Below are 19,864 nucleotides of genomic sequence, written 5' to 3'. Positions count from 1 at the left end.
TCGCTTGCAGCCCTTGACTTTCCATTGTGTTTTGTGATGACGAATTTGATTGGCTGAAATCAATATTAAAAGCGGTGTAGATTTTCCCATCTAGACCGGCATCTAGACCAGTCCAGAAAAAAAGGTACAAAGAATATAAAAAATTGGCGTATAAGACACAGCCATATGATAAACATCTTATTAACCGAGTTAGGTCGATCTGTATGGGAGAATCTTGACTTCGGTCGCTGGGACAGACCTCACTGCGTTCGGTCTGTATTGGCGACCTCGGTCAAGATTCTCCCATACAGACCTCCCGCTCGGTTAATAAGAGCTAAGTCTCATTCTGATGTTATTTTGAGAGGCATGAGTGTTTTTAATTATTTTCCTAGTACACTGATTGGGTGTTGATTAAAAACATGCGTAGGAGAATGTCCGAAGCTGATACCAAGGTATGTTTGGTTGCTCTTTAGAAGAAATTTAATTTTAACGTAGAAATTTCGCACTGGCTAATCAACCATATTTATTCTCACTAGTGAACATAAACAGGTACGTCAAATGGGTTAACTTGGGAACATTTCAGGAACTGAGCTTCATGTCGTGTTCATTTTGAACACACTGCAGTATTTATATGAACTTACTACCTGAACTTCCTTAATCTTCTTCATTACATCGTAGATGTGTTATTAACTGTGTTTCATCGCTTGCAGCCCCTGACTTTCCATTGTGTTTTGTGATGACTGATTTTTGTTTTATTATATTTTTTTTTTGACTCGCGCTACGGACTTAGCCGAAAAGGGAGAACTACTCGAGTTCCATTTTCTTTTTTTTTTTTTGTATTTTTAAAGATCCAAGAATTGGCCTTTTTCATGTTCACGACCGAGAAATAGGGCGTGTTTGCTCGTGACATCTTCTTGAGAAACGATTCGACATTATTTATATAATTGAGTGAGAAAACAGTCTCCCTACAACCTAAGAAAGAACTGTAGAATGTTCATGCAAGGTGTGTTATTGGAGGCTGCAGCATTAATGACAGAAAAAATGCTTTGAACTAGAAAACGTTTAGCAAATACGTGTTGTGAATTTTTAAGCTCATAAGTGAAACGGGAAAAAAGATTTTCGTCTAGTAGGGAACGTGGAACATAGAAAAATAAACGAAAAATTCTGAGGTTCGACAGTTTCTCAATACTTGAACACGGGCCACGGGCTTTGAACGATCCTGAACGTTGTATAGTACAATATCTTTGGAGTAACTTTTGATTTGTTCATTTTCTTTTTGTTGTTTTTGTTGATATTGCTGTTGTTAGTGTTGTTTTGTTTGTTTTTTCCAGGACTTGGATCCTTTATGGTCTCAAGGACAGGTACCTATTAAGCTCAATGGTATTATGGTTGTATTTTTTATGTAAAATTTAGTCAAAGTTCTAAATCAGATCTTTCAATGTCAGTTCATAGTTCTGTGGCATGTCTTATAAACTCAGTGCTGTACTTCTGAATATGTTATTTTCATGGCGTGTAAAGATTTTTGTTACTGCTTTGCTTGAAATGATAAATCGAAGTCTCAGTGTGTCAAGAGGGGTATTGTGTTATTTTTTATTTATTTTTTGTTTGGTTTCTCGTTATTTTTCATTGAAGGTGCCCTTTTTGCCTCGTAGCATAAATTCTGCGTACAAATTACTCCTGGTGATCTGTAGCTACGAAGACCTGCTTCAAAAGGGATATGTTAAAGCTTTATCAAGAGGGTCATTGTGTTTTATTTATGGGGCTAATTAAGATTATTTTCCAAGTAGTATGTGTTGCGTTTATGAGACGCGTGCATTAGCTTTAACATACTTGAATCGTCGTTTATTAAATTTACGGCTAGAAAATAAATGGGGATGTGTTTAAAATCTTTGAAAATGAAGGATTGTTAATCAAAATCTTCCATGTATTAATACCTTTTAGAAATGAACACTAATATTTTGATGTTATGGTCACCGTTGCAAAAACTAATCCGGAGATTAAACGAGTGAGCGAAGTGAACAAGTTAGATTTCTGATACAAATTGAGGAGGGCGTAAATACTGTACGGACAGACTTTCCATTGAGTTTTGCGTTGATTCCACGAGCAGCTTTTATCATATAACTTTAGTTTTCTTCAGGTGATTTAATAAGAGAAGTTGAGCTTTATATACTTCTTTCTCATTGAGTCATTTCTTTCCCAGGACTTGGATCATTTAGGGTCTAGACTACAGGTACGCATTAAGCTCGATAGTATTATGGTTGTATTTTTATGTAAAATTTAGTCAAAGTTCTAAATCAGATCTTTCAATGGTAGTTCATAGTTCTGTGGCATGTCTTATAAACTCAGTGCTGTACTTCTGAATATGTTATTTTCATGGCGTGTAAAGATTTTTGTTACTGCTTTGCTTGAAATGATAAATCTAAGACTCAGTCTGTCATGAGGGGTATCGTGTTTTTGTTTATTTATTTTTTGTTTGTTTTTTCGTTAATTTTCATTGAAGGTTCCCTTTTTACCTCGTAGCATAAATTCTGCGTACAAAATACTCTTGGTGATCTGTAGCTACGAAGACCTCCCTTAATAGGGATTTTTTAAACCTTTATCAAGAGGGTCATTGTGTTTTATATATGGGGTTAATTAAGATTATTTTGCAGGAATTATGTCTTGCGTTTATGAGAGGCGTGCATTAGATTTAACATACTTGAATCGTTGTTTTTTTGAATTTACGGCTAGAGAATAAAGGGGGATGTGTTTAAACACGAAGGCGCGCTATAAAAGGAGCCTTATGTCCCACTGGACCATTTGTCAATCAACCGTCGTGTGATGTAGAACTCTTAGAGTGAAGTCAGCTTGAGCTACAGCTACTCCAATGCAGTGAACAGCGGGCGCATTCCTCAAAATTGTTTTATGTTTTCATCACAATACAAGAATTTTTGAGATTTGTATTTCCTTTCTCCAATGGAAACTGTCTTTATTTGTGGTAGTAAATTTGAGATTGAAGTAGGTGGTTCGCACGTTACCTCATGCCACCATGCTGGTGGAAGTAAACAATAGATATCTCATTAGCTCCTTTTGTTCGTCTACTAGCATTTAAATTTGACCCGCACACGTCAACGGTGAGTGACAAATGAGCCTAGGTCTTCCCGGGGAAGTCTTCTTTATATAGCGCGCCTTCGTGTTTAAAAGCTTTGAAAAATGAAGGATTGTTAACCAAAATCTTCTATTTAAAAATGCCCTTTAGAAATGAACACTAATATTTTGATTTGATGGTCACCGTTGCAAAAACCAATCCGGAAATTGAACGAGTGAGCGAAGTGAACGAGTGAGATTTGTGATAGAAATTGAGGGGGGCGTGAATACTGTAGGGACAGACTTTGCATTGCGTCTTGCGTTGATTCCACAAGCAGCTTTTATGATATAACTTTAGTTTTCTTGTGGTGATTTAATAAGAGAAGCTGAGCTTTATATACTTCTTTCTCACTAAGTCATTTCTTTTCCAGGACTTCGATCTTTTAAGGTCTACACAAGAGGTAAGTATTAAGCTCAATGGTCTTATGGTTGTATTTTTTATGTAAAGTTTAGTCTAAGTTCTAAATCAGATCTTTCAATGGTAGTTCATAGTTCTGTGGCAGGTCTTGGTGATCATAAAAAATACAACCATAAATGTATTATGGTTGTATTTTTTATGTAAAGTTTAGTCAAAGTTCTAAATCAGATCTTTTAATAGGAGTTCATAGTTCTGTGGCATGTCTTATCAACTCAGTACTGTACTTCATAAGATGTTATTGTCATGGTGTGTAAAGATTGTTTTTACTGCTTTTCTTGAAAAGACATGTGGAAAGCTCAGTCTATCATGAGGGTTGTCGTGACATTTTTCAGTTAAGGTGCCCTTTTCGCCCAGTAGCATAAATACTGCTTACAAAATACTGCTGGTAGTCTCTTTCTACAAAGACCTGCCGAGTGCAGTTTGCCCATGGGGAAATTTGACCGCATTCATTTACTTCTCTTTAAGGGAAATGAATCCTCATGTATCTTCTCATTGTGGTGTCTTTCTTCAAGATAGTTGCTGTTCCTATGAATACTTTCTTGAAATCACGAAGATGTCATTTTCTTAGATGTGTCCAGATTATCATTCGTTGCTAGCTTCAAAAGAGACATGTCAAAGCCTTATCGATGGGGTCATTGTGTGGTTTCAGTTGTAGGGCTAATTAACAGTTATTCCACGAGCGCGCGTTGGATATGAGATGATAGATAGCCAACGAGGCGCGTAGCGCCTCGTTGGCTATAATAATCTCATATCCAACAAACGCGAGTGGAATAATTGTTTTATTAAAAACACTACATTAAATTATTAAATTTTATTAAATCCTTAGCTCCCTTTCAATTTTAAGCTTATGCGTAGGCTTACCCTATCGTAGTTTATGGTATATTGGCTCGTATACCATAATGGCTAAGCCAATGAAAAGTCTTGAATTGCTTGCATTATCCAATGATCCAGTTTTTAATAATTCAGATTATTTTCTAAGTAGTGAATTCTATCAAATAGAGTCGGTTGAAGCCGGGGCAGATGTACGGATTTGAATTTAGATTAATTTTAGGTCGTAGAGGAAAATGGTTGAGCTTCAAATATTGTTCTGTCTTATTCTGTTGTTATTTTGAGAGGCATTGCTTTCTTGCTTGAAGTAGTAGCTCTTCAAATCCACTCTTTGTTCAGAATCTGCTATTGCGAAGCTGCATTAATTTTAGTTTCTTAAGTGAAACTGTTGAGCTCACGAGTGTTTTTAATTATTTTCCCAGAACGAAAAAGAAAATCTGGAAAAAGAGGAGAGGAGTTTTAGGAGAAAGTTCGAAGCTGATGCCAGGGTATGTTTGGTTGCTCCTCGGAAGAAATTTAATTTTGCAGTAGGAATTTCGCATTTTCTAATCAACCATATTTATCCTCAATATTGAACATGAACAGGTAGGTGAAATGGGATAACGTAAGGACATTTTAGGAAATGAGCTTCATGTCATGTGCATTTTGTACACATTGCAGTATTTATATGAAATTACTACCTGAACTTCCTTAATCATCTTCATTACATCGCAGATGTGTTATTAACCCATTAATGGCCGCAGCTTTTGTGGAAAACTGTGTTTTGAAGATAGTCGAGCAGATTTCGGGTCACTGTTGTGGTTTTAAAAGCTCAAACTTACCAAAAACCGCTTGACAGCTCGTGCGCTCGACGGCCTTTCGATCCAAATGCAAAATGGCGGCCTGAAAATCTCGGGCACGCGCAGAGAGCAAAATTTGGACATAGTTTTTGTGTTGAAAAGTCATGCCCCACTTACGACTTCTACTTTTCTCTCTTTCTCCTGCCCTTTTTTTCCCCTCCTTGCCTGAAGTTTCTCCTCACTTGCTGGAAATTGAGTAGGCTTCATTTTGGTGTAGAGATTTTTCAGAAACTACTCATTATTTTCAAAGCACATGCTCGGAAAGGTAGGTGGGTAGTGAAACACGATTTTCGTGCAGATTTTCAGGTCAAAGTGACACGGTTTTTTGGCTATTTCTCCAATCTCCTCCACTCAATTGCGCTCATTCTGGTATCGTCTGTAAGATATTTTCAACCTGTTGAAGTAGGTACTCGAATTCGTGCTCCAGGGTTAAAAGTGATGACGTCACAGGGCGTAGAAAGGGTGTGGGTCCCCATTGGCGCATACGGGCGCACTGGACGTCAATGGGTTAAGAATGTTTCATTGCTTGCAGCCCCTTGGCTGAATTGAAAATACTTTGTAAATTTAAAAGCATTTCTTTTTGTACAGCATGTTAATTGGTGCATCCCACCCGTGCTGTGTTCTAGAGTATTTACCTTAGCAAGCTGAAAGCGTAATTTCCCTCTTTGCATTTAAGTATATATTTTTTGGTGTCTGTGTTTACTCGTTGTGCTAAGCCTGGGCATGATGCTGAGAGGGTTACATACTAAGAATGATAATGTGTAGCTTAAGTGCATCGAATGATAATTTTATTATTTGACCGATTTTATTCATATTTTAGGACACTAAATTATCACTTGAAAGAGATGTAGATATACAGGTATGTTTGGAAGTTAGGAAGCTATTTTCTTGTAAACGTTTTCATTCAATAATTTCAAAAATCCGCATCAGGAGCGGGATGGTGGGAGTCAACTTGAATTCACTTAACTTGAAGTCACTTTGAATTCATCTACAAGTTACACTTGGTGTAGGATGTGTAGTGATTGAATGATAAAAATATTAATGACATTCAAAACACTTGCTGTGCAACAAAAACAATCATAGATGTACACGCGTCAACTTGAACTGAGACGGTATCACTATTTAAGTCTGGAAGCTCATACTTGACTGAAAAACAGAAAAACACTTTGAACTAGAAAACATTTAGCGAATGCATGTTGTAATGGTGACAATTAATAAATTATAGAGGGTTTAGTGAACTTTAAGCTCATAAGTGAAAGGGGAAAGATGATTTTCGTCTTGTAACGAACGTGAAACAGTAAAATAAACTAAAAATTCTGAGGTTCGGCTCCTCATTGGAACTTTTCTTTTTTTCTCGCATTTTATAAAATGAAAAATCCTCTCTCCAATTAAGGGTTAATGCTTTAGTTTCCTTCGCCTTCTCATTCGCGTTTTTCACCTTTCCCACCCTTATCCTTTTGCCTTACCCTACTTGAACCTCCTTTCCCTTCTGCAAAGGCCACAGAGTCCTATAAATAGAACCATGGCTAAAAAAAGATAAAATACTTTTACACTTCGCTTCCTGTATCCATGATGTACTTTTTTCCTCTTCTCATAGCTGAGAGGAAAGAAGACCGTAAGTTTGCCTAAAAGGCCTGGAAAGAAGTTTACGACGCAAACAGAGATGACTAATCCGAGAGACATCGTTGAAGAAGCCAAACGTGGAAAAGAGTCAACGACAGACGTTGAGCTTGGCTTAAACTGTTTACATCTTAGCCCGAGATGTGAACAGTTTAAGCCTTGCATTATGGAAGAATCACCCGGTGAATCTTCCATAATGCATCACGATTTTATACCTCACAGCAAACGTATGAACAAACTGACATTAACAGCTGCAGACAATGCCAAACAAGGTCACTGCGTAGTTGTTGAAATATCAAACACTCACCCTGGGGGTGCTACTAGCCTTATTTATGGGAGAAAGATCAATGAAGAAGGATCCGGTGTGGGTGAACCTTATCAACTGGTGACGAAAGATCTAATATGTGCCTGGGAGGATGAGGAGGTGAAAGCAGAAAATGTCCAAGTTGGTTCAATTGTCAAGTACGCTCAAGGGGGAGATGAATTTTTCTTTCAAAGGAACACGAAACGTCCGCGACAGGTGAGCAGCCTGCTTTCTCTAATTATGTTTTACTTCGATTTGGAATACCTCACGGTCCAGAAACTTATATTGTGAAACAGAACTGTTCGCACATAGGAGTACGTATGATTTCATACAGGGCTGAATTGATCATGGAGTCAATTTTTTTTAAATAATGCGCATCAGGTTCTCAAAAGTCTGATTTGGCCACGGGACTTGAAAGATTCTGATAAATTTTAATGATATTTTTGGGGTACTTTCTGATTTTTTTGTTGCATTTTTGGTTTTTGTTATTGATGTTGTCGTTGTTGTTGTTAGTTAGTGTTAGGGTTTTTTTTTTTTTTTTTGCAAAAATCCTGCCGGGATTCTTAAGACGTTAACATTTAAAAGTTTTGTTATAGAATTAACCACTTCGAGGGCACTTAAAAATGCATTTGTTTGCAGAATGTGAACAAGATTCTTCTGGGCCTACGCTGTGCTGCTGGTTCCTGCAGAGACACTGAAGATGCCTTTTCTTACGTAGAAATCTCCTCTGAAAGGATTCACGAAGACTATGCATCTGATGAGATTTTATGCCTTATCAGCTTTAAATGTAGCGGGATCCAAAATGAATCAATTGCATTCGTAGCCAAGCTTGTAGAACTCTTGAACCTCAAGCTTAATTGCAGAGAACATTGTAGGCTTTATCCATCTCCCGGTGCTTTGCAACTGGTTGACGGTGAAGACACCGACGATGTTGTTGATGTCGCTGGTGTGAAAATGGGAGAACCACTTGTGATTACGGGAGATTACGGTTCAAATAAATCGCATTTCCAAGCTATTTCCGAGGGCCTCATTCCGAGTAAGTAGATTTAACTTCTTATCATCCTGTTTTTGCTCGAATTAGCGCCCAGGCCCCTCTTTAAAATTTCGGCTGAAAGTAGGGGTGCTCATTGGAAGGAGGGCACTTAATAGAGGGAGCGCTTATTCAGAAACTATCAACCTATACTGGCCCCGCTATAGTTAAACCTTAAAAATTTCTAAATAAAATGGCAACAGAAACAGTTTTCCTTTGTTTCCTTACTATTTAAGAAAGTCTGTGAAGAAGCTGAGGGGTGCGCTTATTTGAGCGTGGGCAGTTAATCAGGGAAATTCTGTATGCAACTTTGAAGCTAAATAATCACAATATCCTCTTCACCCTTCTGGGCATAAGGCTATACAAAAATAATGATATAATTTTCTTAATATTTGCTACGCGGGGATTAACTTTAGTGTCCCAGATCATAAATACAAAAGGAGCCTGTTTTCCTCACGAGGTATATCTAAAGATGGACAAAAGTTCTGACCAAAAAGCCTCATCCACACCAACGAAAGATACTTAGGTGGCTTAAGGACCTTTTATCAGAAAAAGAAACTAAATTGACTTTGACGCGGAAGAAAAAAGCTCTGTTTCGACATCAGTATACTTAGGTGCACTATTTTGTACTTTCATTGCTAAGGTGCGACAGTTACCAAAAAATGTCTTAAATACATGTTTCCCGGAAAATGTGCACGAAAGTTGACTGACTCTTCAAGAGGTCGTTTTCAGATTCATTTTAATAACTGAGCATGAATTTACTCCCCGGTATTTTTTGCATCACGTATGCTATCAAATTGTTTCAGGAAAGGCTTATGTCTACAAGTTGTGATAGCTGATATTAATTACGTTTGACAGTTGGGTCTGAAGCATTTCTCTTTCCCCCCCCCCCCCCCCCCTCCTCTCCCGAGTGTAATGGAGAACTTGTGATGTATAGGAAAACTGTAAAGATTATGTGCCGAGAAAAAAATGTTTTGGCAGGCCGAACCTCAGAAGTTTCATTGCAGCATGTTATAGGAAAATTCATAACTTGACGATGTGGAATCATGATTTAGCGCCGAATTTCCTCGTCAGGAAATGGATTTTCCTTGAATCGCGTAATTCAATAACAATGCGGGAAAAAAAAGCCAGCATTGATATATTTGTTTTTCATTTTGAGCGAGAAACAAGAGATACGAAGCAATATTACTTAGCCTCGCACTCAATTCGCATCCATGCGTAATACCCAATCAGAATGCGAGATTTTATTCAATTATGCGATTCTAACGTTGACAGTATGAATTAGCAAGCAATCCAGGCGTAATAGCGGTAATCTTTGTGCCTTCCTGCCCAGAAAATCTGGTATGGCTTTTAATAGTTTAAAGCCAGCTTACCTTTTATGCTAACTATGTAGACGTTTTAACTTTTGAAACTTTCTTTCTACCCAGAAAATGAGCCTGGAAAAAGTTTATCTGACAAGAAACCTGAAGAAAAAGCCGAGAAAACCGACGATGAAGATGAGAATATGTTATGAATCCTACAAGATATTACTTGAACTTTGAAATTTAAAATGGATCCGTGAACAGCCATGCCCAAGATGAGATAAAAACTCTCAACGTGGAATTAAAATATGCAAGTTAAAACGTGTATTGCCAAAAGGCGATATTTTGTAACGTGGAGTGGCAACCATTATGTTATTAACTATCGTCAGAGAACACAATTTTAAGGTTGATGAAATTATTGGTGCTTTTTTTAGGTGTATTATTTGGAAATTTATGTATCCTTAGAAATATTATAATACTTCAATCATTGCGGTAGTTCCTAAACTGAGCACAGAGTGTCAGAAGCCTTTGTTGCCTTCTGTTTCTACTGATGTCGTTAGTAGTTCGGGTAACCTTTCATTTTACTTCAATTCTTTGACTGAATTGCGAACTTGCCCTTCCAACGAAGCACATTTTACATCTTTTGGCTCCAAGAAATATTTACGGTTCTGGTTTTACAGAACTTATTTGAAAAGGACATTATGATACTTAACAGTTGGTGGGTTTGACATAACTATAGATAATTTTTATATTTGTAAAGACTACCTATCATATGGCAGAACATGGTCCGTAACTTTAAGGAATTCCTCACACACCTTTACCTGCAGTCAGCTGAAGGATGCATAGAGCACAAACTTAGTTTTACAGGGCTAAGAGTCCGGATTTGTTTTTACTAAGTTTAACGCTAGGGTCAATTTTGAAATGACCTGGATGATACCCAAATATTTTACAAGTTATATTTTGTTTTTTGTAAGCAACATTTGTTTGCAATTTCGAAAACTAAAGCACCAAAATGGAAGGGGAAGGTCAGTAACTTTAAATTTCGCAAAAATGTGAAAGTTTGCAAACTCAGATCTATTATATGCTTAGCGAGTGTTAGAAAAGTCTTCATATATGACACCATGCCTTATTAAAGAATTGTTTTGGGTGAATTTGAAAAAAAAAAAAAAGGAAATAGGCATACTATACGAAATTGAAAACAATTTAATTTTTATGTATATTATTAGAGGCGTATAGCTTTTATGGTCGGGTCAGTTATGTGCACTGATGACGTAAATAATTATTATCCAAGTTATTAAGCCAAGTTTCAGTTTATGTATTTGTTCGCGACAATAAAGATAAATTGAAATGAGCATATGGTCTTGGACGAAATGATTAAGAATAAGTATTTTTAGTGAGCGTTTTGCTGTTGTTAATGGAGAAAGGACATACTTGTTAGCTTATAAAGTCAAACCTTGAAACAGAGAAAATGCGAAGCTGTCCCGCCTTTGCAAAAACGTTTTAGGAATAACAAACGCAGCCCTCATTTGGAATAATACCAACGACATTCTTGTTAATTAATACCCGCAGTCTACCACCATTTCTGTTAGTGTTGTTTCGCCGTCGACTGAGGTTTCGTGCACTGCTTGAGAAGTTGAAAAATTATGTGCCTAAGTGTACCACAGGGTTAATAGCTTGTTAATGGAAACTCTATTGCCGTAAAGCCATCGATTATGGCGTATCGATACCCTTCCACTGCAACTGTCCTTAGAGCATCGCCATTTGTACCCATCTGGCGATGAACTTCGTCTAGTCCGGTGGAGGCTGTTCATACACCCTGCTTTGGGACACTCCACTAAAGACGTGAATAGGTTGACCTCTTGAACCAACTATATTCACCTGTTTTGTTCAACCAGGACTCTTTGACGATTCGTGGAGTCCTCCCATCCCCCCCCCCCCCCCCCCCCGAGTGTTTGGATTAGGCTGTGTAAACACAGAGGGAAAAATCCTCTGTTGCTGTTATAAAATACTCCTGAGGGAACGTAGAAAGCGATACCTCACAACCGTGTTTACATGCTCTCGTTTAGACACACCTATTAACGTATTAGAACACGCGTATTGTCTCAAATATTTGATAAAATTGCATGGTACAAAGGTTCAGACGATACACTGCTAGGGCACTGCCGGTGAAGAAAGGACGGTCAGAGATTGAGGGTTTGATTCCTTCAGGTCACTTATAAAAAGCAAGATCTGAAGTTAACTTGAGTGGTGGTAACGAATAGAAAGCTAGAACGGTGGTTGAAGTTCAGAGCAGAAAGTGTGAAGAGAAAGGAGTCCAACAAAATTACTTACACTTTTAGGGGTGCAGTGAGCAATAACTAACGATGTCATTACTCAATTATCAAGGGTATACTCTTTTGTTTGCTGAAAAAAAAAAACCGTAACTCTTGTGAGTAAGAACATTGAACCTGTCACCTCGGCATAGGACCTTGGAGTCTACCTCGACAATAGTTTGAATCACAATGACCACATCAACAAAATTTCTTCAAGCTGTATCTTCAAGTTAATCATGATTAATCGCATAAAAAACCTGCTTGATAGGAAAACTATCGTACTACTTTACGCTTTTGTCTTTAATAAACTATTCTATCGCTCCATAGTATGAAGTAATAACTCAGAGAAAAACATTTTTGTTCAAAACTTTGCAGCAAGAATTTTCCTCGACCTGAAGAAATACAATCACAACTTTAAAGGACTAAAATCATTAGGATGCCTTGACGTAAACTATAGACTCAAAGTTTAATATCTGTGTCAGGATGTATAAAAGCCCCAATGAAGACACTCTTGCGTATCTATCACAGAGGTTCAGGAAACGCTCCCAGATCCATAACCGAATTACAAGGACACGTAACGGCTTGGAGTTGATTAAATGTTGCCTCGCCACAGGGCAACGATCCTTCAGCTTTCGTGGAGCCAAGGCATGGAACGAGCTTCCAAAATCTATTAGAGACGCTGCTTCGTTCAATGATTTTAAAAAGAATTTAATGAAAGTATTTTAAGGAATTTTTAAGATTTCATCCTTGCCATTCTGAACGTGGTAGAACATGGGTACTTGGGGTAGATGACGGTTAACGTGGTAGAACTTGGCCAACTTAGGGTAGATGAGGTTTAACGTGGTAGAACATGGGTAACTTTGGGTAGATGAGAGTCAATGTGGTAAAACATGGGTAACTTAGGGTAGATGGGGGTTAATGAGGTAGAACAGGGGTAACTCAAAGAAGATGAAGGTAGCTGATAGAACAAGGTTAGCTAGGACATATCGTGCAACATACATGAACGTTATAATACTTAGTATTAATGGATATTATTAAAAACTGGATCATGGGATAATGCAATTCAAGACTTTTTATTGGCTTAGCCATTATGGTATATGAGCCAATATACCATAATCCACAAATATGGTGAGCGTACGTGTCAGCTTTAGGCCTCACGGAAAGGTACCCCACCCATGGAAACCGTAACCCCATGAAAATCTCAGACATGCGCAGATTACATTACTTTGTAGCACTGCGTGAGAAAAGGAACGCGGGCTCGTGCCATGAGTTGTTTACATCGAAGTTACAGATTTTTGATAATAGAGAGATTTAGCAAGAGGACGGGAACGTCAGTTGACAACGGCGCGCGCAGCAAAAATACCGGTAAGAAACTGGGTTGAGAACGTCGCCCCATTGTGTTTCTTTTCAGAAGTGATTTAGCAGTCGTTGCAACAAGACGTCAGCACAATATCTGTTCTTCAATAGCCTGAACTCGGCTTTTCAAAGATCGCCAACACAAATTTTCGCTTTCACAAACAGCTTTAAGGACAACGAAACTATTCTCTTTGAGAGTGATGCAACAAGCGGAAACAGAGGATAATTAACATAGTTACGGAAAGTTAGATGTTTATAAATATACGAACCACATGGGCGATTAAACCCTATAATTGATCCATTCCAGGTAAGACTTGCGTCTGTCGATACCTTTCTCGAATTTTAAAGCCCATTAGATATTTTTTTAGCGATTTGTGTTGCTGTCTTTTCGTTTAGTGCCATTAGATTTTAGCACTTTTCATCTTCGCAATTTTACAAAGTATAATTTAGAAATCATCATCGTTTTTCCCCTTGTTTATTGAATATTTCTATTCATTCATGACGGTACATCTCTTTTGAACATTGAATACTTAGAGGTGCAGAGCATTTTGAACGGGGTTATGGCGAAACCATGTAGAAACCACGCGACCCAACGACAAAGTTGTTTATGATGGGTTCTTGTTTAACGCTGAAAAAATTAATGCAAGTCACCCATGAAACGGTTAGGCTTAGGATAAGACTTGGTTTCGGTTTTTTGTTTGTTTTGTTTTGTTTCTTCCTTTTTCGACGAAGTTGTTCAAGACTGAATTAAATTACTTGATTTAGAAAGTCGTGTCGAAATAAAATTGATTGTCATTTACTTTTGTTGCGTGAGCACGACTTTCTTGTTTTCATCGGCGCTGATTAAAAAAGTTTAAGACATAAAAAAGTGCAAACCCGAGAAAATTCTTAAATTTTTAATCTCTGACTTCAATCCAGAAAGCATTCATTCATGATCGGTAAAAACGACAACGACAACAATTAAATAAAAAATATTTTACGGTATGTCAGCTTCGCGATAGTTTATTTGATTGACTACTCCAAACTTCAACTTGCAGCATGGTTATTGATGAATCGATTTACGATAAAATTCAACAGCATCCCATTCTTAGAGTTTTCACATAGGCTTAAAGAAATGTATTAAAGAAAAGCCCTTTTATTGTCTAAAGCGTTGCACATTCAAAAGCAAACAGTCCTGAAATCTTGGATCGCTTGCCAACGGTTGTGTTCCAATTGCCTTTCGGGAATCCAGCATATTGCAGCGGCAAGTTTTCAAAAATGCACCGATTAAAACAAAGAAAGGAACCCAATTATCCTGAACATGAGTTTTGAGATACTTCCAAATAGTATTCTCTCGTTTGGATCGATTTACAAGAGCACAATTGACGGAAATCCCAGACGTTCTGATCGCGACGGGAAAACCACCGAAAGGACGTCCTGAACTTGTTGGGGAGAACGGCAACGCTAACACCGGAAGTCGAATGGTGTCGTGTCTAGACTATTCCGCGCGCTCTCCTGTGCTGATTGACGTTCCCGTCCTCTTGCTAAATCTCTCTAATATTATTAATCGCCGGCCGACTCGCCGACGATGAGACCTGATGGCACGTAAAAGAGCTCACGGCAGCCAGTTTTCTTGCAAAAATCAGCCACCAGTCAAAAAGAAGCCGAGAAAATATGTGAATTATTCCGAAGAAATAGAAAAAAGCAGCATTGCAGTGCAAGTGTACAGCTTTTTAAGTGAAGAAAAACTCGATCGACTCGAGAGAGAGTGTAAGGGTTTGAGGTCCGAAAACGCCAATCTAAAAGGAACAGTCAAAACCCTAAGACGCAGTCTAGGTAAGAGTTTTGAAGGAGGGAATGGAAATGCAAACACTTGCAAATGTCAGCGAATACTACTGCACATTGTCTGAGCCACCAATTACGGTGACTGATTTTCATTCCCATTCTGAATTTTCGCCGGTTGCAACTTGCGCGATCGTAGTTGACACCACTTGAATGGTTTTAATCATAAACTGATAACACTCCCACCAAACAGAAGCCGAAAAAAAAACCTCTCAAATGTTAAGATAGAGTAGTCGATATGGCCGCATGGTCAGTAATAACATGTACAGGCAAGCTAATCTTTCGGTCAGCAAATCATAACGACACGTACCTTAAGTGTCATACAGTATCGAGAGTTTCTAAACATAGGTCTCATTGATACGATTTCTAGTCGGATATTTTTACTTTGTATTCTTTGTTTCCAAACTCTATCATGTGAAATCCGCGAGTTACATTTGACTAATTTCAATTGTCACCTTTTCATAATTTCAGTATTTGTAAAAGGAAGGAACATCCAATTGAAAAAGGACGTGTTGAAGCTCCAAATTCAACTCAAAAAGTGTCAAAACAAACTTACGTCTACTGAAAAAAAAGAAAAACAAGTCAGCAACAAGTTAAGAGGGACAAGATCTGCTTCCTCAAAACTGAAAAAGAAATTGCAGGGGAACAATGAGTTTGTTAAAAAGGGATATTCTCTTGTGGAGACATTTGCACATGGTAACATTGGATACAACCAAAGAACTTTGATGTTTATGGCCTGTGTCAGATTCATGCAACATGCATCTTTGTTATCTTATCAAAAGACACCTGTAGCATTACATCTGATATTCAATATTTTGTTTGATTGTTAAGCCCCCCCCACAAACTTTGTTGTCTCCCCAAGTACACTTTCTGACTGGAATGTTCTCTTAGGTGAAGCAGACAAACTAATTTTACGCAAGTGCTTCTCAAACTCCAAGTATGATTTTCATCTCTGGAGCGATGACTCCCACAAAGGAGGAGAAGAGAGGCACATAGTGGGTGTTCACACCTGGTACCCTAGAGAGAGCAAGCCCCGAGCTTATGTCCTAGCAAACAGCCTTACAGCAGGCGGGTCTGAAAAACACCAGTCTGATGTGGATTATCGTGTTGTGAAAAATGAATATGACATCACCAATGTTTCGGGGTTGGTTGGGGACAATGCCTCTACCCAAAAGGGAAAAGTAAATGGTCTCTTAGCAAACAACACCAAAATTTTTGGAAAAGAAATGTTCTTTGCAGGATGCTACCCACATGTACTAAACATCATGCTGAGAAGAATGTGCCAGGCTGGGTTTGGAGCAAAGGGTGACATGAGTAACCCCCATGTTTTACAATTGCTATATAAAATATCTTGGCTCCATCATGAGCGTCCAAGCCAATACAAAGTTATGCATGTTTCTCTAGGTATTCTTAGTAAAGAGCCACCCCTTCCTCAGACATTCATTGACACAAGGTGGACATATTATCATGAGACTCTCCAGTGGTATCTTAAGTATGGAAAAGCTTGTCTACAGCTTGCTGAGCGTCTCCTTCAAAGATTGCCAAAATCAGATAGCCACCACACTATTTGGCAAGATGTCATTAAGATGAGCTCAAGTCCTATGATTCAAGTTGAAATCAAGTTTTTGTTTGAATTCCTTGACAAGTTCATCATTCCATCTCTGAACACATCCCAAGCTAGTGATGCAGAACTTTGTTTTTCCAGTGGTTACCTTACACGGTCATGGTCAGCAACTGTTTTGAAGCACCATGAAACTTTAAGTGAAATGTTGAAGTCTCCATCAGAACATTTTCCTGTAACATCACAACAGGTAAAGATGTCATCGAAAGACCCAGCAGCTATTGACCATTTTCACAAACAAGTGCAGAGGCCAATGTTACAAGAAGCACTTAAAGTAATCAAAGATCATGGAGCAGAGTGGTTAACTTTTCCTAAGTTGGTTGGAATGGGAGCTGATCAGAGATACCAAAGTCATTTCTGGCATTCGGTTTTAAAGCTTCTTGGAGTTCCAGTCAGATCTGAAAATCAGAAAGAAAAGTCAGTGAACATTCCCTTTCATGTTCATAGACAGAACATTCTCACATTGGTCTCTAAGGACAGAGTTGGATTAATTAAATGGGCCACTCTTTGGAAATTAAAGGAACCCCAATTGCTATGTGAGATCAAAGAAATTGCCTTATCACCACAGAGCTCACTCATAAGTAAAAAAGCGACTCCAAACCTGTTTGATTTCTACGCCAAGCACATTTTCAGTCTTCCAGTTAACAATGTTCTTGCAGAAAGACAGTTCAACCTTTCACAACTGTATCTTAATGATAACATGTCAGAGTTATCAAAACAGGCTTCAATCACATTAAAGCTTGGATAGAAAAGAAAGTAAACAATGACTTACCGGATATGATTCAGTCACTAAAAGCTGATGGTCGCAAACTTAAACTTCACTGGAAAGCTTCTGCCAAGGGAACATCTGCACTGGAGGGACAAAGGTCATTCAGCCCAACAGTAATTGAGGATGTTACCAGTACACCTGATGGACAAGTTCCAAGACTCATCCAGCTAGCAGCGCTAAAGGTGTGGAACTATGGGGAGGAGCTACCAATTTATGATCTATCAGGAGAATGCCAGTTGTGTCTACAAAACCTTCCAAATGTCTTCCAACCTCCAACTACTTGTCTTTCCAGGTCCCACATGACTGTACATATTACGCCATTACCTACACATGAAGAATAAAGTAGTCATAGGGGTGGCTCAGTAATTTTTAAACATTTTAGATTTGTTTAGAACTGATTTCACTGACCCACACTGCATGAAGTAAATGTATCTCAACATGAATGCATTTTTACACACAGAGACACATCTAAAAATTAATAAATGTTTCAATACAACATGTTAGAAATAACCTGATAAAAGCATGTTGTATATACCACTTTAGTTAAGTGAACAGAGCTCAATATCAGTTTTAGTGTATGTAGCATGTTAGCTTTGGAATATTGTAACTGGTTTTGCAGGGTATAAGTAAAGTGCATGGAGCCAAAGCTGAGACATGCATGTATTTAATCATGTTGTATTGACCACTTTCAAAAATGGCTGCCGGATTAATATTCTTTTGTTTAAATTTAAATTAGCCTTTCTGGCCTCGCTTGAGATAATGTATTCTTTTGAATTTTGTACTGGAAAACGAGGCCAGAAAGGCTAATTTAAATTTAAACAAAAGAATATTAATCCAGCAGCCATTTATGAAAGTGGTCAATTGGATCTTGAATTAAATGAATTGAACATTACATTCAAAATGAACAGTAGGTAAATGAAGCTGTAATATATCTGATTTTAAATTGTTATGCATAACTGTAGCTTAGTAGAATATTAAACAAACATTGAAATGCTGTCACTTCACTACAGCAGTTTAAGACCATAATAAATGGAATATTTAACTACATGTAGATTATATCATTATAATGTTGCACATGTATAATTAAACATATCATTAGCAGTAGGTAACTGTTAATGTGATAAGTACATGACTTGTGTATGGGTGTTCTTGTACATTAAGTGAATCATTTTGTACAGGAAGGGCAAAGCTAAGTGATGCAGCCACTGTTGTTACATACAGTTAGTGTACAATACAGTAACTGTATGTAACAGTAATAAATTAGATTTAAACACTGGAACTGTTAAAAATGTGCCAAGTTCATTATCCTGTCTTTCCTTATTCCGTATAAAAGATAACTATTACAAATCTGACCCGTAATGAATCCTCTCTTCCCTTTAAACGTTTTTCTTCCCCCATTAAATATCTACAACGATGGAATTTTTTTTCACATACAGGCAACTTATCATAGCCTCTAAATCTGGACCAACACAAATATGAATATGCAGTGTGGTTTAAAAAGAATCAGTGTATTGGTCGATCCTCCACATTCAAAGCGCCCAAAAGAAATAAGCATTGATTTAACAATCGATATCAGTCAAACATCATGAATAGTACCGACGAGTACCCGAGAAGTGATTGATAATTAACTGCTCTTGGTTCATGTTGACGAATAAACCGGAGTTCACCCTCGATCTCGGGTGGGCGATATTGAATGTAAGCTAATCGACCTATTACCACCAACACCCCCAAGATAGGGTCAAGATAACCTAGTTTACAATTTTACTTCGAGCATCGTGCGCTTGCTTTACTCAGTCGATATATTTCATTCCTCCATTACATCTCGAGCGCGCGTTAAAAAGATGAAAATAACTGTAATACGAACAACAGTGGACTCCAAACCTCAATTTGCCTTGAAACTACGATGCCAATTCTTGAACTTGTCCGTTTCGAAATTCCAAATAATTAACACCACGCGCAATGAATGAACAGTACGAAAAAATAGCATTTCTACTACTAAGTCGATGAAAAGAAAAAAAATAAAACGGTAGAATCCTTAACTCCGTTGCAGTCTTCGCGGTTTAAGTATTAAACTACCAGAGACTTTGTGTTTTGATAAGATATTCAACGGTAAAGTTTTAAAAGCGTAGAGGGCAGAAGTAAACACAACAAGGGACATCATCTGCGCATGTCTGAAATTTTCCTTAACTCACGTGCGTACGCTGTTCCGTGAGGCCTAAGCTTAAAATTAAAAGGGAGTTAAAAATTTAATAAAATTTAATAGAATTTAATAATTTAATTTAACGTTTTTAATAAAACAGTTATTCCACTCGCCCTTATTGGATATGAGATGATTATAGCGAACTCGGCGCTACGCACTTCGTTGGCTATCTATCATCTCATATCCAACGCGCGCTCGTGGAATAATTGTTAATTAGTTATTGGGACGTGATATTGAGCTAACATGAACGCTTTACCCGTATCGCATTGCTCTTTAAAGTTTTTTTTTTTTTTTACTTGAAAGATAGCTACATTCCATATTGTCTGTGGTGTTCTCATGT

At 37.8% G+C, this 19,864-nt stretch overlaps 1 protein-coding gene, 1 long non-coding RNA gene and 1 pseudogene across 3 annotated transcripts in view; 2 read left to right on the top strand and 1 right to left on the bottom strand.

Moving 5' to 3' along the window:
- Window positions 1–10,796, top strand: part of LOC111346223 (uncharacterized) — a 64,089-nt gene extending 53,293 nt beyond the window's left edge. Inside the window, exons 31-39 of the mRNA XM_088731401.1 lie at window positions 372–431; window positions 1,311–1,340; window positions 2,180–2,209; window positions 3,477–3,506; window positions 4,774–4,839; window positions 6,011–6,049; window positions 6,788–7,330; window positions 7,754–8,150; window positions 9,572–10,796. Of these exons, the coding sequence (XP_088587527.1) occupies window positions 372–431; window positions 1,311–1,340; window positions 2,180–2,209; window positions 3,477–3,506; window positions 4,774–4,839; window positions 6,011–6,049; window positions 6,788–7,330; window positions 7,754–8,150; window positions 9,572–9,657 (1,281 nt within the window). The 3' untranslated portion in view covers window positions 9,658–10,796. The remainder of the gene's footprint in view (window positions 1–371; window positions 432–1,310; window positions 1,341–2,179; window positions 2,210–3,476; window positions 3,507–4,773; window positions 4,840–6,010; window positions 6,050–6,787; window positions 7,331–7,753; window positions 8,151–9,571) is intronic.
- Window positions 10,797–14,658: 3,862 nt separating this feature from the next.
- Window positions 14,659–17,316, top strand: LOC148724888 (uncharacterized; annotated as a pseudogene). The gene is made up of 2 exons (XR_015991149.1): window positions 14,659–14,928; window positions 15,406–17,316. The product of XR_015991149.1 is annotated as an uncharacterized LOC148724888 (transcript).
- Window positions 16,227–19,482, bottom strand: LOC148724887 (uncharacterized). Its single transcript, XR_015991150.1, has 3 exons — window positions 19,206–19,482; window positions 17,328–17,648; window positions 16,227–16,953 (listed from the first exon to the last, which is right to left on the bottom strand). It is a non-coding gene; the product is annotated as an uncharacterized LOC148724887 (long non-coding RNA).
- Window positions 19,483–19,864: the final 382 nt, after the last annotated feature.

Source organism: Stylophora pistillata, chromosome 8, assembly GCF_964205215.1.
Source record: "Stylophora pistillata chromosome 8, jaStyPist1.2, whole genome shotgun sequence".
NCBI classification, from domain to species: domain Eukaryota; kingdom Metazoa; phylum Cnidaria; class Anthozoa; order Scleractinia; family Pocilloporidae; genus Stylophora; species Stylophora pistillata.
The sequence above is the reverse complement of the archived record's forward strand: the minus strand, read 5'-3'. Positions and strand labels throughout refer to the sequence as shown.